The 13,996-nt window shown below is 37.3% G+C and overlaps 2 protein-coding genes across 4 annotated transcripts; one reads left to right on the top strand and one right to left on the bottom strand.

The window, feature by feature from the left end:
* Window positions 1-17: 17 nt before the first annotated feature.
* On the bottom strand, window positions 18-11,528 carry LOC145736809 (gamma-aminobutyric acid receptor alpha-like). 3 transcript variants are annotated; one of them, XM_081991235.1, is made up of 11 exons: window positions 11,300-11,528; window positions 3,839-4,050; window positions 3,401-3,468; window positions 1,397-1,617; window positions 1,258-1,340; window positions 1,069-1,203; window positions 866-1,018; window positions 648-808; window positions 468-596; window positions 244-415; window positions 18-193 (listed from the first exon to the last, which is right to left on the bottom strand). In XM_081991235.1, the coding sequence occupies exons 1-11, from the start codon at window positions 11,311-11,313 to the stop codon at window positions 18-20; spliced, it is 1,524 nt and encodes a 507-aa protein (XP_081847361.1). In that variant the 5' UTR covers window positions 11,314-11,528. The 3 variants fall into 3 exon arrangements, with proteins under 3 accessions (XP_081847361.1, XP_081847360.1, XP_081847362.1); XM_081991234.1 differs by lacking the exon at window positions 11,300-11,528 and adding an exon at window positions 7,366-7,480; XM_081991236.1 differs by lacking the exons at window positions 3,839-4,050; window positions 11,300-11,528 and adding an exon at window positions 3,654-3,743.
* On the top strand, window positions 7,390-13,978 carry Lcch3 (Ligand-gated chloride channel homolog 3). The gene is given in 9 exon segments (XM_081991238.1): window positions 7,390-7,895; window positions 7,947-8,059; window positions 8,195-8,262; window positions 10,655-10,800; window positions 10,881-11,038; window positions 11,095-11,226; window positions 11,767-11,919; window positions 13,155-13,613; window positions 13,616-13,978. Coding segments are annotated over 9 exon segments (1,470 nt in total). The 5' UTR covers window positions 7,390-7,842; the 3' UTR covers window positions 13,804-13,978.
* The last annotated feature ends 18 nt before the right edge of the window (window positions 13,979-13,996 follow it).

Raw genomic sequence — 13,996 nt, 5'->3', positions numbered from 1 at the left:
CGTGTTCGTAATCACGATTAATAATGACTCTGCGGATTTAAGTTGTTGTCGCCCCATTTAAAGTTCTCTTGCGTGATAATGTACATCAACCAGTAAAACAGATTAAACAAGCCGAAAGAGGCTGGAAAAATCACGCGAGCCGTGCGATCAATCAAAGAAACGCTGTTCACGTGATGACCTTTCTGATTCGCCTCTAAAAAGGTTTTTAATTGAGTAGGTGATTTAAGGAAAGCACAGTTTTACCAGCCAAAGCTGCAGCCTCTCGTTGCCTTTGCCTTCTAAACTTGTCGTCCCCTTTCAGGCAGTACAAAAACTGTTTCCATTTAGGCAGTTTGTATTCGGTTTGAGTGGTTTTTTCTAGGGTGGTTGAAGAAGGATTGCAGACCAAAGAAGTACGTTTCGGGCTTTGATACAACTTTAAAAAAAAAAAAGTACTAATTCTGATTTTTGGCTGAGAGAAAATTTACATTGTAGATGGGACAAATTTGTGAACTGCGCCTTCGGCTAGCTGTCCGTAAATCTGCTCCAGTTGATCCACTAAGTACAGTATCGTCCTCCCAGTCATCTTCGTCTACCGGGATTTCCCCACTTCCTACCTATAAGTCTAAAGTGATCACCAACTCTCTGGTCAGGTTAGAGGCACCCACCTTGGTAAAGTAATGGACCCCGGCAAATTCCAGTAAAGTGGCGATGCAATAGAAGAAACTCATAAACAAAAACCAGTCTAAAGCTGTAGCGTAACGAACTTTAGGCAAGTCAGTTCTTGAATCCAAACTAATAGTAGATAGTGTTAGCACTGTTGTAATTCCTGTTTTTTTTCTAGTTTTAGTAAATTGGTTGGTAAAAAGGAGGAGTGGCTGATTACCTAGTCCTACTCTGTCGCTTGTGGCTTCACGATGAATCCAAAACGACACCCAGGACAGTACAACAATTAAAGTGCAAGGAACGTACACTTGGATTAAAAAGTATCCAGTGTGACGTTGAAGATTAAAGGACACCTCCAGCACCGAAAACTCCCCTTCAATGTGGTTTTTCACTCAAAATTCTTTCAAAATTATTCCTAGTTACCTTCTCGCCGCTTAAAAGTGAAATTTCTTGATGGATAACTGATCAAGTCAAACTGGGACAGAGTCATTCCAGCTACAAAGTTAACACTCTCCTCGTCTTGCCACTGATAAACTAAATCTCTAGAAGTGTACGCGTCTAGAAGTAATAAGTAATTTTAACAACGCCAAGTGCGTAATCCACTTTACTAACAGCTTCCCAAAAGTAAGGGGCAAGATTGGCGATCCATTGGAAAACTCTTCAATTCCATCGGACATTTGGCTTTTATGGTTAAGCTACAAAACCTCCGTTTTACACGTTTATGCAGTGTGTGTGTGTAGTAAAAAATTACCGCATCGAGTATAAAATGTCTCCGTCCTGACTGATTCGCAGCAATTTATTGGGCACCGTAATGGTGTGGACGTACGAGTTTTTCCCGTTGTAAAAGTAGGTGTCGGGACGCCATATTCGTTCCAACATTTTAATGGACAGCGATAACGATTTGATTGGTCCGACAAATGATAAACGTTGATCTCTCCAGTATTGACGGAAATAACAGTCCATAGAGTATTCCTGTTTTTGTATTAATAAGGTGGTAGTTTAGGGTCAAAGTAGCGAGTGTCACAAAATATGGGATTTTATGGTGAAGGAACTTTGACGCCCTCTAGCGGCCAAACGGTGTCATCAATCAACTCATGTGGGGATATTTTTGGAAAGCTTGAAATCTGCACTATCTTTTGTTTTCTATGACATTTTGACGTAACTTGTCAAATAAGGGAGTAATTACGAATCAAAGCGGCGGGTGTCACAAAATATGGGATTTTATGGTGAAGGAACTTTGACGGCCTCTAGCGGCCAAACGGTGTGATCGATCAACTCATGTGGGGATATTTTTAGAAAGCTTGAAATGTGCACTATCTTTTGTTTTCCATGACATTTTGACGTAACTTGTCAAATAAGGGAGTAATTATGAATCAAAGCGGCGGGTGTCACAAAATATGTGATTTTATGGTGAAGGAAATTTGACGCCCCCTAGCGGCCAAACGGTGTGATCGATCAACTCATGTGGGGATATTTTTGGAAAGTTTGAAATGTGCACTATCTTTTGTTTTCCATGACATTTTGACGTAACTTGTCAAATAAGGGAGTAATTACGAATCAAAGCAGCGGGTGTCACAAAATATGGGATTTTATGGTGAAGGAACTTTGACGGCCTCTAGCGGCCAAACGGTGTGATCGATCAACTCATGGGGGGATATTTTTAGAAAGCTTGAAATGTGCACTATCTTTTGTTTTCCATGACATTTTGACGTAACTTGTCAAATAAGGGGAGTAATTACGAATCAAAGCAGCGGGTGTCACAAAATATGGGATTTTATGGTAAAGGAACTTTGACGGTCTCTAGCGGCCAAACGGTGTGATCAATCAACTCGTGAGGGGATATTTTTGGAAAGCTTGAAATCTGCACTATCTTTTGTTTTCTATGACATTTTGACGTATCTTGTCAAGTAAGGGAGTAAATTAGGGTGAAAGCAGCGGGTGTCTAAAAATGTGCGATTTTATGGTGAAGCAACTTTGACGCCCTCTCGCGGCCAAACGGAGTGATCGATCAACTCATGTGGGGATATTTTTAGAAAGCTTGAAATGTGCACTATCTTTTGTTTTCTATGACATTTTGACGTAACTTGTCAAATAAGGGAGTAATTACGAATCAAAGCGGCGGGTGTCACAAAATATGGGATTTTATGGTGAAGGAACTTTGACGGCCTCTAGCGGCCAAACGGTGTGATCAATCAACTCGTGAGGGGATATTTTTGGAAAGCTTGAAATGTGCACTATCTTTTGTTTTCCATGATATTTTGACGTATCTTGTCAAGTAAGGGAGTAAATTAGGGTGAAAGCAGCGGGTGTCTAAAAATGTGCGATTTTATGGTGAAGCAACTTTGACGCCCTCTAGCGGCCAAACGGAGTGATCGATCAACTCATGTGGGGATATTTTTGGAAAGCTTGAAATGTGCACTATCTTTTGTTTTCCATGACATTTTGACGTAACTTGTCAAATAAGGGGAGTAATTACGAATCAAAGCAGCGGGTGTCACAAAATATGGGATTTTATGGTAAAGGAACTTTGACGGTCTCTAGCGGCCAAACGGTGTGATCAATCAACTCGTGTGGGGATATTTTTGGAAAGCTTGAAATCTGCTCTATCTTTTGTTTTCTATGACATTTTGACGTAACTTGTCAAATAAGGGAGTAATTACGAATCAAAGCAGCGGGTGTCACAAAATATGGGATTTTATGGTGAAGTAACTTTAGCGGCCAAACTAGCTAAATATTGTGTCATTGTGCAACTTACCATATCCAATTCTGAAACTGGGCCCATACTACGTATCAATATATTAGTCTGAACCACGGTTGGTTGATCTGAAACATTTAGGTACAATCGTACAACAGTGGTTTAATCACTGAACCTGGTTCAAGTCAGAAATGTCACTTTGACAGCAATGCATTTCTTATGGAAAAGTTCAACTAACCAGTTCAACTGAACCAGTCTTTGAACTGCGATTGTACAACTGGGCCTTAGAAAAGGTTGAACTAGGTTTAGTTACCTGTAAATAGGTCACTACACTACACTACTAGGAGTGGAACTATAAATTACGTGCACAAACTGACGTTTTGCACGAAAGTCACGGAGCTACAAAATGGCGACAGGTGTCACTGATGACACTAGTGACAAACACGTGAAATGTCAAATTTCATAATGGAAAATGTCATTTGCCAGATAATAACGTACCTTTTCCATGACTGGGTAGCTGGGAGCTTTCGTAATCCTTCAATAAATTTTCCAGGATGATGGTTATGTTTTTGCTCACTACATCATTATTGCCGGTATTTCGATTGGGTCTGATGTGATGATTTCCGGTAGACTTGACGCCATCTTTGCTTAGAGACGCATTTCTGGGGGCCGATTCAAGAAATCTAATCCGATAAGACTCGACTGTCGGTCTGTAAATTAAAAAAACACCACACACTCTGTAACTGATGGCCTAATTTCCGAATCGCTTCACAATGAAGGAGAGGAAAGTTGCCAAATCAGCAAATGTTTTGTGCTTAAAAAGGAAAAGCGGCCCTAAAGCAGGCACATCGGCAAATCTCAAGTACAATTCGAGGCGGCAAAAAGCCCTTCAAAACGTTTTTAAAACTATTTCAGATTCAAAGTAAATGATAATTTCCGGGCAAAAAGAATACGTTTTCCGCAAAAGGAACCGCAAAATTTATTAACTACCAGAGAGACAAGAAGGGCCAAATATAATGAAAATTACCGGATATTGCGGAAACATGGCTTGCCACTTATTTTTCCACCATTTTTCCCTGACTGTATTACATTTTGTAGTGTTGTTTTATGTTATTGAATAGGAAATTTAATGAGGATTTCAAAAAGTTGCTTAAAACAGTCATTTTCTTACTCCAAGTGGGTTTTACAGACGTTTTTGTCCCGGACTGTCTTTTCAAACTGTGTTTTTGGCAGTTCAAACTTTGACACCGCTTTTCTCCCTGATTGTACCAAATTTTGTAGTATTTTTTTATGTTATTGAATAGGAAATTTAATGAGGATTCCAAAAATGTACTTAAAACAGTCATTTTCTCACTCCAAGTGGGTTTTACAAGCGATTTTGTCCCTGACTGTTCTTTCAAACTGTATTTTTGGCAGTTCAAACTTTGACACCGCTTTTCTCCCTGATTGTACCAAATTTTGTAGTATTTTTTTATGTTATTGAATAGGAAATTTAATGAGGATTCCAAAAATGTACTTAAAACAGTCATTTTCTCACTCCAACTGGGTTTTACAAGCGATTTTGTCCCTGACTGTTCTTTCAAACTGTGTTTTTGGCAGTTCAAACTTTGACATCGCTTTTCTCCCTGATTGTACCAAATTTTGTAGTATTTTTTTATGTTATTGAATAGGAAATTTAATGAGGATTCCAAAAATGTACTTAAAACAGTCATTTTCTCACTCCAACTGGGTTTTACAAGCGATTTTGTCCCTGACTGTTCTTTCAAACTGTGTTTTTGGCAGTTCAAACTTTGACACCGCTTTTCTCCCTGATTGTACCAAATTTTGTAGTGTTTTTTTTATGTTATTGAATAGGAAATTTAATGAGGATTCCAAAAATGTACTTAAAACAGTCATTTTCTCACTCCAAGTGGGTTTTACAAGCGATTTTGTCCCTGACTGTTCTTTCAAACTGTGTTTTTGGCAGTTCAAACTTTGACATCGCTTTTCTCCCTGATTGTACCAAATTTTGTAGTATTTTTTTATGTTATTGAATAGGAAATTTAATGAGGATTCCAAAAATGTACTTAAAACAGTCATTTTCTCACTCCAACTGGGTTTTACAAGCGATTTTGTCCCTGACTGTTCTTTCAAACTGTGTTTTTGGCAGTTCAAACTTTGACACCGCTTTTCTCCCTGATTGTACCAAATTTTGTAGTGTTTTTTTTATGTTATTGAATAGGAAATTTAATGAGGATTCCAAAAATGTACTTAAAACAGTCATTTTCTCACTCCAAGTGGGTTTTACAAGCGATTTTGTCCCTGACTGTTCTTTCAAACTGTGTTTTTGGCAGTTCAAACTTTGACATCGCTTTTCTCCCTGATTGTACCAAATTTTGTAGTATTTTTTTATGTTATTGAATAGGAAATTTAATGAGGATTCCAAAAATGTACTTAAAACAGTCATTTTCTCACTCCAAGTGGGTTTTACAAGCGATTTTGTCCCTGACTGTTCTTTCAAACTGTGTTTTTGGCAGTTCAAACTTTGACACCGCTTTTCTCCCTGACTGTACCAAATTTTGTAGTATTTTTTTTATGTTATTGAATAGGAAATTTAATGAGGATTCCAAAAATGTACTTAAAACAGTCATTTTCTCACTCCAAGTGGGTTTTACAAGCGATTTTGTCCCTGACTGTTCTTTCAAACTGTGTTTTTGGCAGTTCAAACTTTGACACCGCTTTTCTCCCTGATTGTACCAAATTTTGTAGTATTTTTTTATGTTATTGAATAGGAAATTTAATGAGGATTCCAAAAATGTACTTAAAACAGTCATTTTCTCACTCCAAGTGGGTTTTACAAGCGATTTTGTCCCTGACTGTTCTTTCAAACTGTGTTTTTGGCAGTTCAAACTTTGACACCGCTTTTCTCCCTGATTGTACCAAATTTTGTAGTGTTTTTTTTATGTTATTGAATAGGAAATTTAATGAGGATTCCAAAAATGTACTTAAAACAGTCACTTTCTCACTCCAACTGGGTTTTACAAGCGATTTTGTCCCTGACTGTTCTTTCAAACTGTGTTTTTGGCAGTTCAAACTTTGACACCGCTTTTCTCCCTGATTGTACCAAATTTTGTAGTATTTTTTTATGTTATTGAATAGGAAATTTAATGAGGATTCCAAAAATGTACTTAAAACAGTCATTTTCTCACTCCAAGTGGGTTTTACAAGCGATTTTGTCCCTGACTGTTCTTTCAAACTGTGTTTTTGGCAGTTCAAACTTTGACACCGCTTTTCTCCCTGATTGTACCAAATTTTGTAGTATTTTTTTATGTTATTGAATAGGAAATTTAATGAGGATTCCAAAAATGTACTTAAAACAGTCATTTTCTCACTCCAAGTGGGTTTTACAGGCAATTTTGTCTCTGCCTGTCCTTTTAAAATGCATTTTTGATTGTTCCAACTTTGACACCGCTTTTCTCCCTAACTGTACCAAATTTTGTAGTGTTTTTGAGGTTAGTGAATAGGAAATTTAATGAGGATTTCAAAAATGTGCTTAAAACAGTCATTTTCTTACTCTAAATGGGTTTTACAGGCGATTTTGTCCCTGACTGTTCTTTCAAACTGTGTTTTTGGCAGTTCAAACTTTGACACCGCTTTTCTCCCTGACTGTACCAAATTTTGTAGTATTTTTTTATGTTATTGAATAGGAAATTTAATGAGGATTCCAAAAATGTACTTAAAACAGTCATTTTCTCACTCTAAGTGGGTTTTACAACCGATTTTCTCCCTGACTGTCGGGTGTTCAATAATTGTTATGGTCGTAGTTGGCTGTGGTATGGTTTGAAATCAAACCGGCGCGGCGGATTGACAGCTGTCATATAACAATAATTGTTTGCAACGCTATCTAAGACGTACGCTTTTTGTGACAATTGCCATCCATAGGCGACCTGACCATAACAATTATTAAACATCCGTTACTAGAACATACACAGAGAGTGTAATAATAATAATAACTACAATATTAGTAAAAAAAAAATCCATTTTACCTGCAAAATAACAGCCACAAACACCACCAATACTGTAGTTTAATCATTATTGCCGTATTTCAATGAATTTTTCGCGTTCTTTAATGCTAAATGCCTTCCGATAACTGTATAACGTAAACCTTTTGGGGTTGCGCGAGTTTTGATAAACTTTTCAAAGTTTGAGAGCACATAAGACATGCGTTCTGGGACGCTTTTGCCGATGCGTACCGTAGAAATTCAGTTTTTTTTGTAACTTTTAGTAAAAATACACAAAACTAGTTTTAATTAAGTTTTTAATAACAAATTTGCCACCCTTTATTTGCATCGCCCCCCCCTTGCAATGAACGCGTGCGCGTTCATTGCGAATCCGCTCTGTCCGATCAAGATGCTCCGGCAGAATGCATCCCACTAAACTCAATACAATATTAACATATCAAAGTAACTTATACAGTGTAAACAGATAGTTATGATGATTATTAAGTGAAATTTAAGTGTAAAATGGTGTTTACAGTTTATTTACTCGTTCTAGTGATAGTAGCTGGACTGACAGGGTTTGTTATTGAGAAATTAAGTGTAAATTGTCACTTTTTCACTATTTTTAGGGGACAAAGGGGACAAAACAATCTGATGATGTCAGATAGGCTGGACAACGTTACACAGACCATATCCAGGCTGCTGGAAGGTTACGATATTCGGTTAAGGCCGGATTTTGGGGGTAAGTAGTGCTATTCGAACCGAATTTGAGTCTTCTAGACCTCTTGGCGATGCTTTTAATTTATTTATTTATTCTTTTTTGATTACCTTCAATTGCACATGTCAAATAGACGTTTAAATTCGGTTTTCCTTCCAGGTGAACCGCTTTTTGTCGGTATGGATCTGACTATAGCCAGTTTTGATGCAATTTCCGAAGTCAATATGGTGAGTTTCGTTTTCTACGTCATTTTCTTACTCCAAGTGGGTTTTACAGACGATTTTGTCCCTGACTGTCCTATCAAACTGTGTTTTTGGCAGTTCAAATTTTGACACCGCTTTTCTCCATGGCTGTATTAAATTTTGTAGTGTTGTTTTATGTTGTCAGATAGGAAATTTAATGAGGATTCCAAAAATGTACTTAAAACAGTCATTTTCTCACTCCAAGTGGCTTTTACAAGCGATTTTGTCCGTGACTGTCCTTTCAAACTGTGTTTTTGGCAGTTCAAACTTTAACACCGCTTTTCTCCCTGACTGTACCAAATTTTGAAGTATTTTTTTATGTTATTGAATAGTAAATTTAATGAGGATTCCAAAAATGTACTTAAAACAGTCATTTTCTCACTCCAAGTGGCTTTTACAAGCGATTTTGTCCCTGACTGTCCTGTCAAACTGGGTTTTTGGCAGTTCAAACTTTGACACCGCTTTTCTCCCTGACTGTATTAAATTTTGTAGTGTTGTTTTATGTTGTCAGATAGGAAATTTAATGAGGATTCCAAAAATGTACTTAAAACAGTCATTTTCTCACTCCAAGTGGGTTTTACAAGCGATTTTATCCCTGACTATTCTTTCAAACTGTGTTTTTGGCAGTTCAAACTTTGACACCGCTTTTCTACCTGACTGTACCAAATTTTGCAGTGTTGTTTTATGTTAACAGATAGGAAATTTAATGAGGATTTCAAAAATGTGCTTAAAACAGTCATTTTCTTACTCCAACTAGGTTTTACAGGCGATTTTGTCCGTGACTGTCCTTTCAAACTGTGTTTTTGGCAGTTCAAACTTTGACACCGCTTTTCTACCTGACTGTACCAAATTTTGCAGTGTTGTTTTATGTTAACAGATAGGAAATTTAATGAGGATTTCAAAAATGTGCTTAAAACAGTCATTTTCTCACTCCAAGTGGGTTTTACAAGCGATTTTATCCCTGACTATTCTTTCAAACTGTGTTTTTGGCAGTTCAAACTTTGACACCGCTTTTCTACCTGACTGTACCAAATTTTGCAGTGTTGTTTTATGTTAACAGATAGGAAATTTAATGAGGATTTCAAAAATGTGCTTAAAACAGTCATTTTCTTACTCCAACTAGGTTTTACAGGCGATTTTGTCCGTGACTGTCCTTTCAAACTGTGTTTTTGGCAGTTCAAACTTTGACACCGCTTTTCTACCTGACTGTACCAAATTTTGCAGTGTTGTTTTATGTTAACAGATAGGAAATTTAATGAGGATTTCAAAAATGTGCTTAAAACAGTCATTTTCTTACTCCAACTAGGTTTTACAGGCGATTTTGTCCGTGACTGTCCTTTCAAACGGTGTTTTTAGCAGTTCAAACTTTGACACCGCTTTTCTCCCTGACTGTACCAAATTTTGTTATTTTTTTTATATAATTGAATAGGAAATTTAATGAGGATTCCAAAACTGTACTTACAACAGTCATTTTCTTACTCCAAGTGGCTTTTACAAGCGATTTTGTCCCTGACTGTCCTGTCAAACTGGGTTTTTGGCAGTTCAAACTTTGACACCGCTTTTCTCCCTGACTGTGTTAAATTTTGTAGTGTTGTTTTATGTTCTCATATAGGAAATTTAATGAGGATTCCAAAAATGTGCTTAAAACAGTCATTTTCTCACTCCAAGTGGGTTTTACAAGCGATTTTATCCCTGACTATTCTTTCAAACTGTGTTTTTGGCAGTTCAAACTTTGACACCGCTTTTCTCCCTGATTGTACCAAATTTTGTAGTATTTTTTTATGTTATTGAATAGGAAATTTAATGAGGATTCCAAAAATGTACTTAAAACAGTTAATTTCTCACTACAAGTGGGTTTTACAGACGTTTTTGTCCCTGACTATCCTTTCAAACTGTATTTTTGGCAGTTCAAACTTTGACACCCATTTTTCCCCTGACTGTATTAAATTTTGTAGTGTTGTTTTATGTTATCAGATAGGAAATTTAATGAGGATTTCAAAAAGTTGCTTAAAACAGTCATTCTTTTACTACAACTAGGTTTTACAAGCGATTTTGTCCCTGACTGTCCTTTCAAACTGTGTTTTTGGCAGTTCAAACTTTGACACCGCTTTTCTCCCTGACTGTGTTAAATTTTGTAGTGTTGTTTTATGTTCTCATATAGGAAATTTAATGAGGATTCCAAAAATGTACTTAAAACAGTCATTTTACGCGCAACATTGTCCTTATGGGATTAAGCAATCCTTGTTTACCGTCCTTGCCTGCAACCCCCCTCTCTTACAGGAAAGTGATTTCTGCAAACATTGCTTCCGAAATTACTTCCTTTAAGCGGAAATGAAGCATATATTTTATATTTACTCTCTTTCTCTACAATTCAAAGGATTACACCATAACGTTGTACCTCAATCAGTATTGGAAAGATGAGCGTTTGGCGTTCAGCGGAGAGCAGGAAGTGTTGACCTTATCTGGGGATTTTGCCGAGAAAATTTGGGTTCCGGACACATTTTTTGCCAACGACAAAAACAGGTATTTGCATAAAATTACTCGGTCAGTCCCTATAGTCGTTATATTATCCATTTTCCGTTACGACTAGTCATTATTTCCAGTTTTCTCCACGACGTAACCGAGCGAAACAAATTGGTACGTCTTAATGGCGAGGGATCAATTACATACGGTATGCGATTCACGACCACATTGGCGTGCATGATGGATTTACACTACTACCCCCTCGATTCCCAAAATTGCACCGTGGAAATCGAAAGTTGTAAGTTTGATTATTACAGTCAGTCCCTAGTTTTTTACTTTTGAACCTTCCAAAAGACGGATACACTGTAATGGATGTGGTGATGTACTGGAAAGAGCGACCGGTACGCGGAGTGGAGGAAGCGGAACTGCCTCAATTTACTATAATCGGATACGAAACTAATGACCGAAAGGAAAGCCTTGCCACAGGTATTAAGCTGGATTCATAGTTTGAAATCCGCAAGAAGTAAGCAGCAAGAAATGAATCATTTTCGAGTCTTACCTTGCTTCGTGCATCGTCGGCTGCCTATTTCACCCATTCGTGGGTTTTCAAATTGTCATTTGTCAGGTATTCGATCTTTTCTGGTTTTCACTTGGGATCACTTGCAGCTACTATGATAGAATAGTCATGGACAAAATCCATTTTCCGTAAAAATGAGCAAACATTCAATAAATAGCATAGAAACAAAAAATTCTAACCAAATTTGTAAACAAAAAATAACCTGTCAAAGTCAAATAATCTGTAGTCTGTCAGTTTGCCAACGTCAACGAACTATATGAATTGAAACATTTAAGAAAGGCTACTGCTTAACTAACCACTGCTTGCTGCATGCCGCTTACTTCTTGCGGAATCAGAACTATGAATCCAGCTTTACTCTATTTGTCACGTGACACTGTATTGTGTACGATTAGCGCCGGTCACGTGTGATTCTTCTTGTAAAAACTTGTTCTGGTAAAAACTTATTACAGGGATATACCAGAGGCTCTCCCTGTCCTTCAAGTTGCAGCGAAACATTGGATATTTTATTTTCCAGACTTACTTGCCGAGCATATTAATCGTGATGCTTTCGTGGGTTTCGTTTTGGATTAACCACGAGGCGACCAGTGCTAGAGTGGCTTTGGGTAAGTTTTCTCCATTGTCGGAGCAGTAAAACGCGTCAAATCTAGATTTGGAAACTCGTTACGATAGAAATTTAAAAAATCCATTACTTACTGTCGTAAATAGACAAAAAACTCCGGAGTTGGCGGCCTGCAACGCCATTTTGTCTGTCATTTCTTGAAACTACGTGAAATTTCCTTTAAAATGAGGTGCAAGTCAATATTTTGACAGAAAATTCAAAATGGTGGCCTGAAACGTCATTTTGTCTGTCATTTCTTAAAACTTTATGAAATTTCCTTTAAAATGAGGTGCAAGTCAATATTTTGACAGAAAATTCAAAATGGCGGCCTGCAACGCCATTTTGTCTGTCATTTCTTGAAACTACGTGAAATTTCCTTCAGAATGAGGTGCAAGTCAATATTTTGACAGAAAATTCAAAATGGCGGCCTGGAACCGTCAAAAAATACAACTTTTTTATTTGTCAAGTTACGGTTGACGTCTCGGTGTCATTTTATGTTAGAATTTCCCGAAAAAGACGTTGGTGCAGTCGGTTTTTTGATATCTCAAAAACTAACAGAGTTAGACCTAACCTAACCTAAGTTAACATTTTAACCATTTCTTTGTCAGGAACTCGGCCGGATTAAGAGATACATGAAATCTGACTAAAAAATATTTACAATATAATATGTGATATGGTAATGGAAATTTGACGCCCTCTAGCGGCCAAACGGTGTAATCAATCAATTCATGTGGGGATATTTTTAGAAAGCTTGAAATCTGCTCTATCTTTTGTTCTCTATGACATTTTGACGTATCTTGTCAAGTAAGAGAGTAAATTAGGGTAAAAGCAGCGGGTGTCTAAAAATTTGTGATTTTATTGTGAAGCAACTTTGACACCCTCTAGCGGCCAAACGGAATGACCAATCAACTCATGTGGGGATATTTTTGGAAAGCTTGTAATGTGCACTATCTTTTGTTTTCTATGACATTTTGACGTAGCTTCTCAAGTAAGGGAGTAATTTATGCTCAAAGCAACGTGTGTCAAAAAATATGCATTATTTTTACAAAAAGTGCAATTTTTAATTTTGCTCCAGGAGGGTTTCAATGCACAGCAAAGGGCATATTAATACTAAAGGACCTTAAATTAGGTGAAATAAGTACAAAAAAAGCACTTTAAAATTTTTGAAATAAATTGAAAGAATGGGGGGGTTGGTTTGATTTACACTGGAAATTTAACTGAAATATTAATTCGTTTTAGGTATAACTACCGTCCTAACAATGACAACCATCAGCACTGGCGTGAGAAGTTCCCTGCCAAGAATTAGCTACGTAAAGGCCATCGATATTTACTTGGTCATGTGTTTCGTGTTTGTATTTGCCGCTTTACTGGAATACGCAGCGGTCAATTACACTTACTGGGGCGCCAGGGCGAAAAAGAAAAGCAAAAAAGTCAAAGAGCACGAAGACAAAGGTTTGAAGAGCAATCTACTGAAAAACGAAGACATAATAGAGCTGCAAGATGTCAGAATGAGTCCTCTTCCCTCCATCAGAAACCGGAAGCTTTCGGTTAAACTAAACTCGCAAGAATCTTCGAGTTTTCCACCGAGTTTCCGGTACAGTCGCTCGTCCGGTTATATGTACACTTGCAGGCAAACTCCAGGTTTACGGTTTCGAGGTACTGACGAAGCCAAAACATTGAAAGACAATATAATTTTCCAGTTTTTCCAGGTAACCCGGTGCACAAACCGAAAATGCTTCACGCCATCAGGAAAGGTGCGCTAGTTTTGAAAGCGTCAATACCAAAAATTAAGGACGTCAATTTGATTGACAAGTATTCGAGAATCATATTTCCGGTCGCGTTTTTGATTTTCAATTCAATTTACTGGCTTTTTTACATACTGGAGTGATCAATTTTGGTTTTCTACGGAGCGAGCAGAGCCTTTTTGACGTCACATTGACAGTTGGTCAAATTATGTCTAAGTTACGTCAGAAACGCTCCATGCAGCTTGAAAACGAATAAGTAATTTAAAAGTATACGTATGTAAAACATATAGATTCAATAATAAAGTTTTTTGTTCTACATTTTAAGGGTTTATATAG

The sequence above is a fragment of the Ips typographus genome, linkage group LG12 (genome assembly GCF_016097725.1).
Source record: "Ips typographus isolate SLU linkage group LG12, UJ_Ityp_2.0, whole genome shotgun sequence".
Classification (NCBI taxonomy): Eukaryota; Metazoa; Arthropoda; class Insecta; order Coleoptera; family Curculionidae; genus Ips; species Ips typographus.
Note: the sequence above shows the minus strand (reverse complement) of the source record. Positions and strands in the feature narration are given on the sequence as shown.

Excerpts from the sequence above, each read along its gene's own strand:
- LOC145736809 (XM_081991234.1), bottom strand. The coding sequence starts at position 7,412 with ATGATTAAACTACAGTATTGGTGGTGTTTGTGGCTGTTATTTTGCAG. Across the intron at positions 1,618-3,400 it reads CAGTTTCAGAATTGGATATG|GAATACTCTATGGACTGTTA; the intron begins GTAAGTTGCACA and ends ATACAAAAACAG. Across the intron at positions 194-243 it reads AGAGGCTGCAGCTTTGGCTG|AGGCGAATCAGAAAGGTCAT; the intron begins GTAAAACTGTGC and ends AAACCTTTTTAG.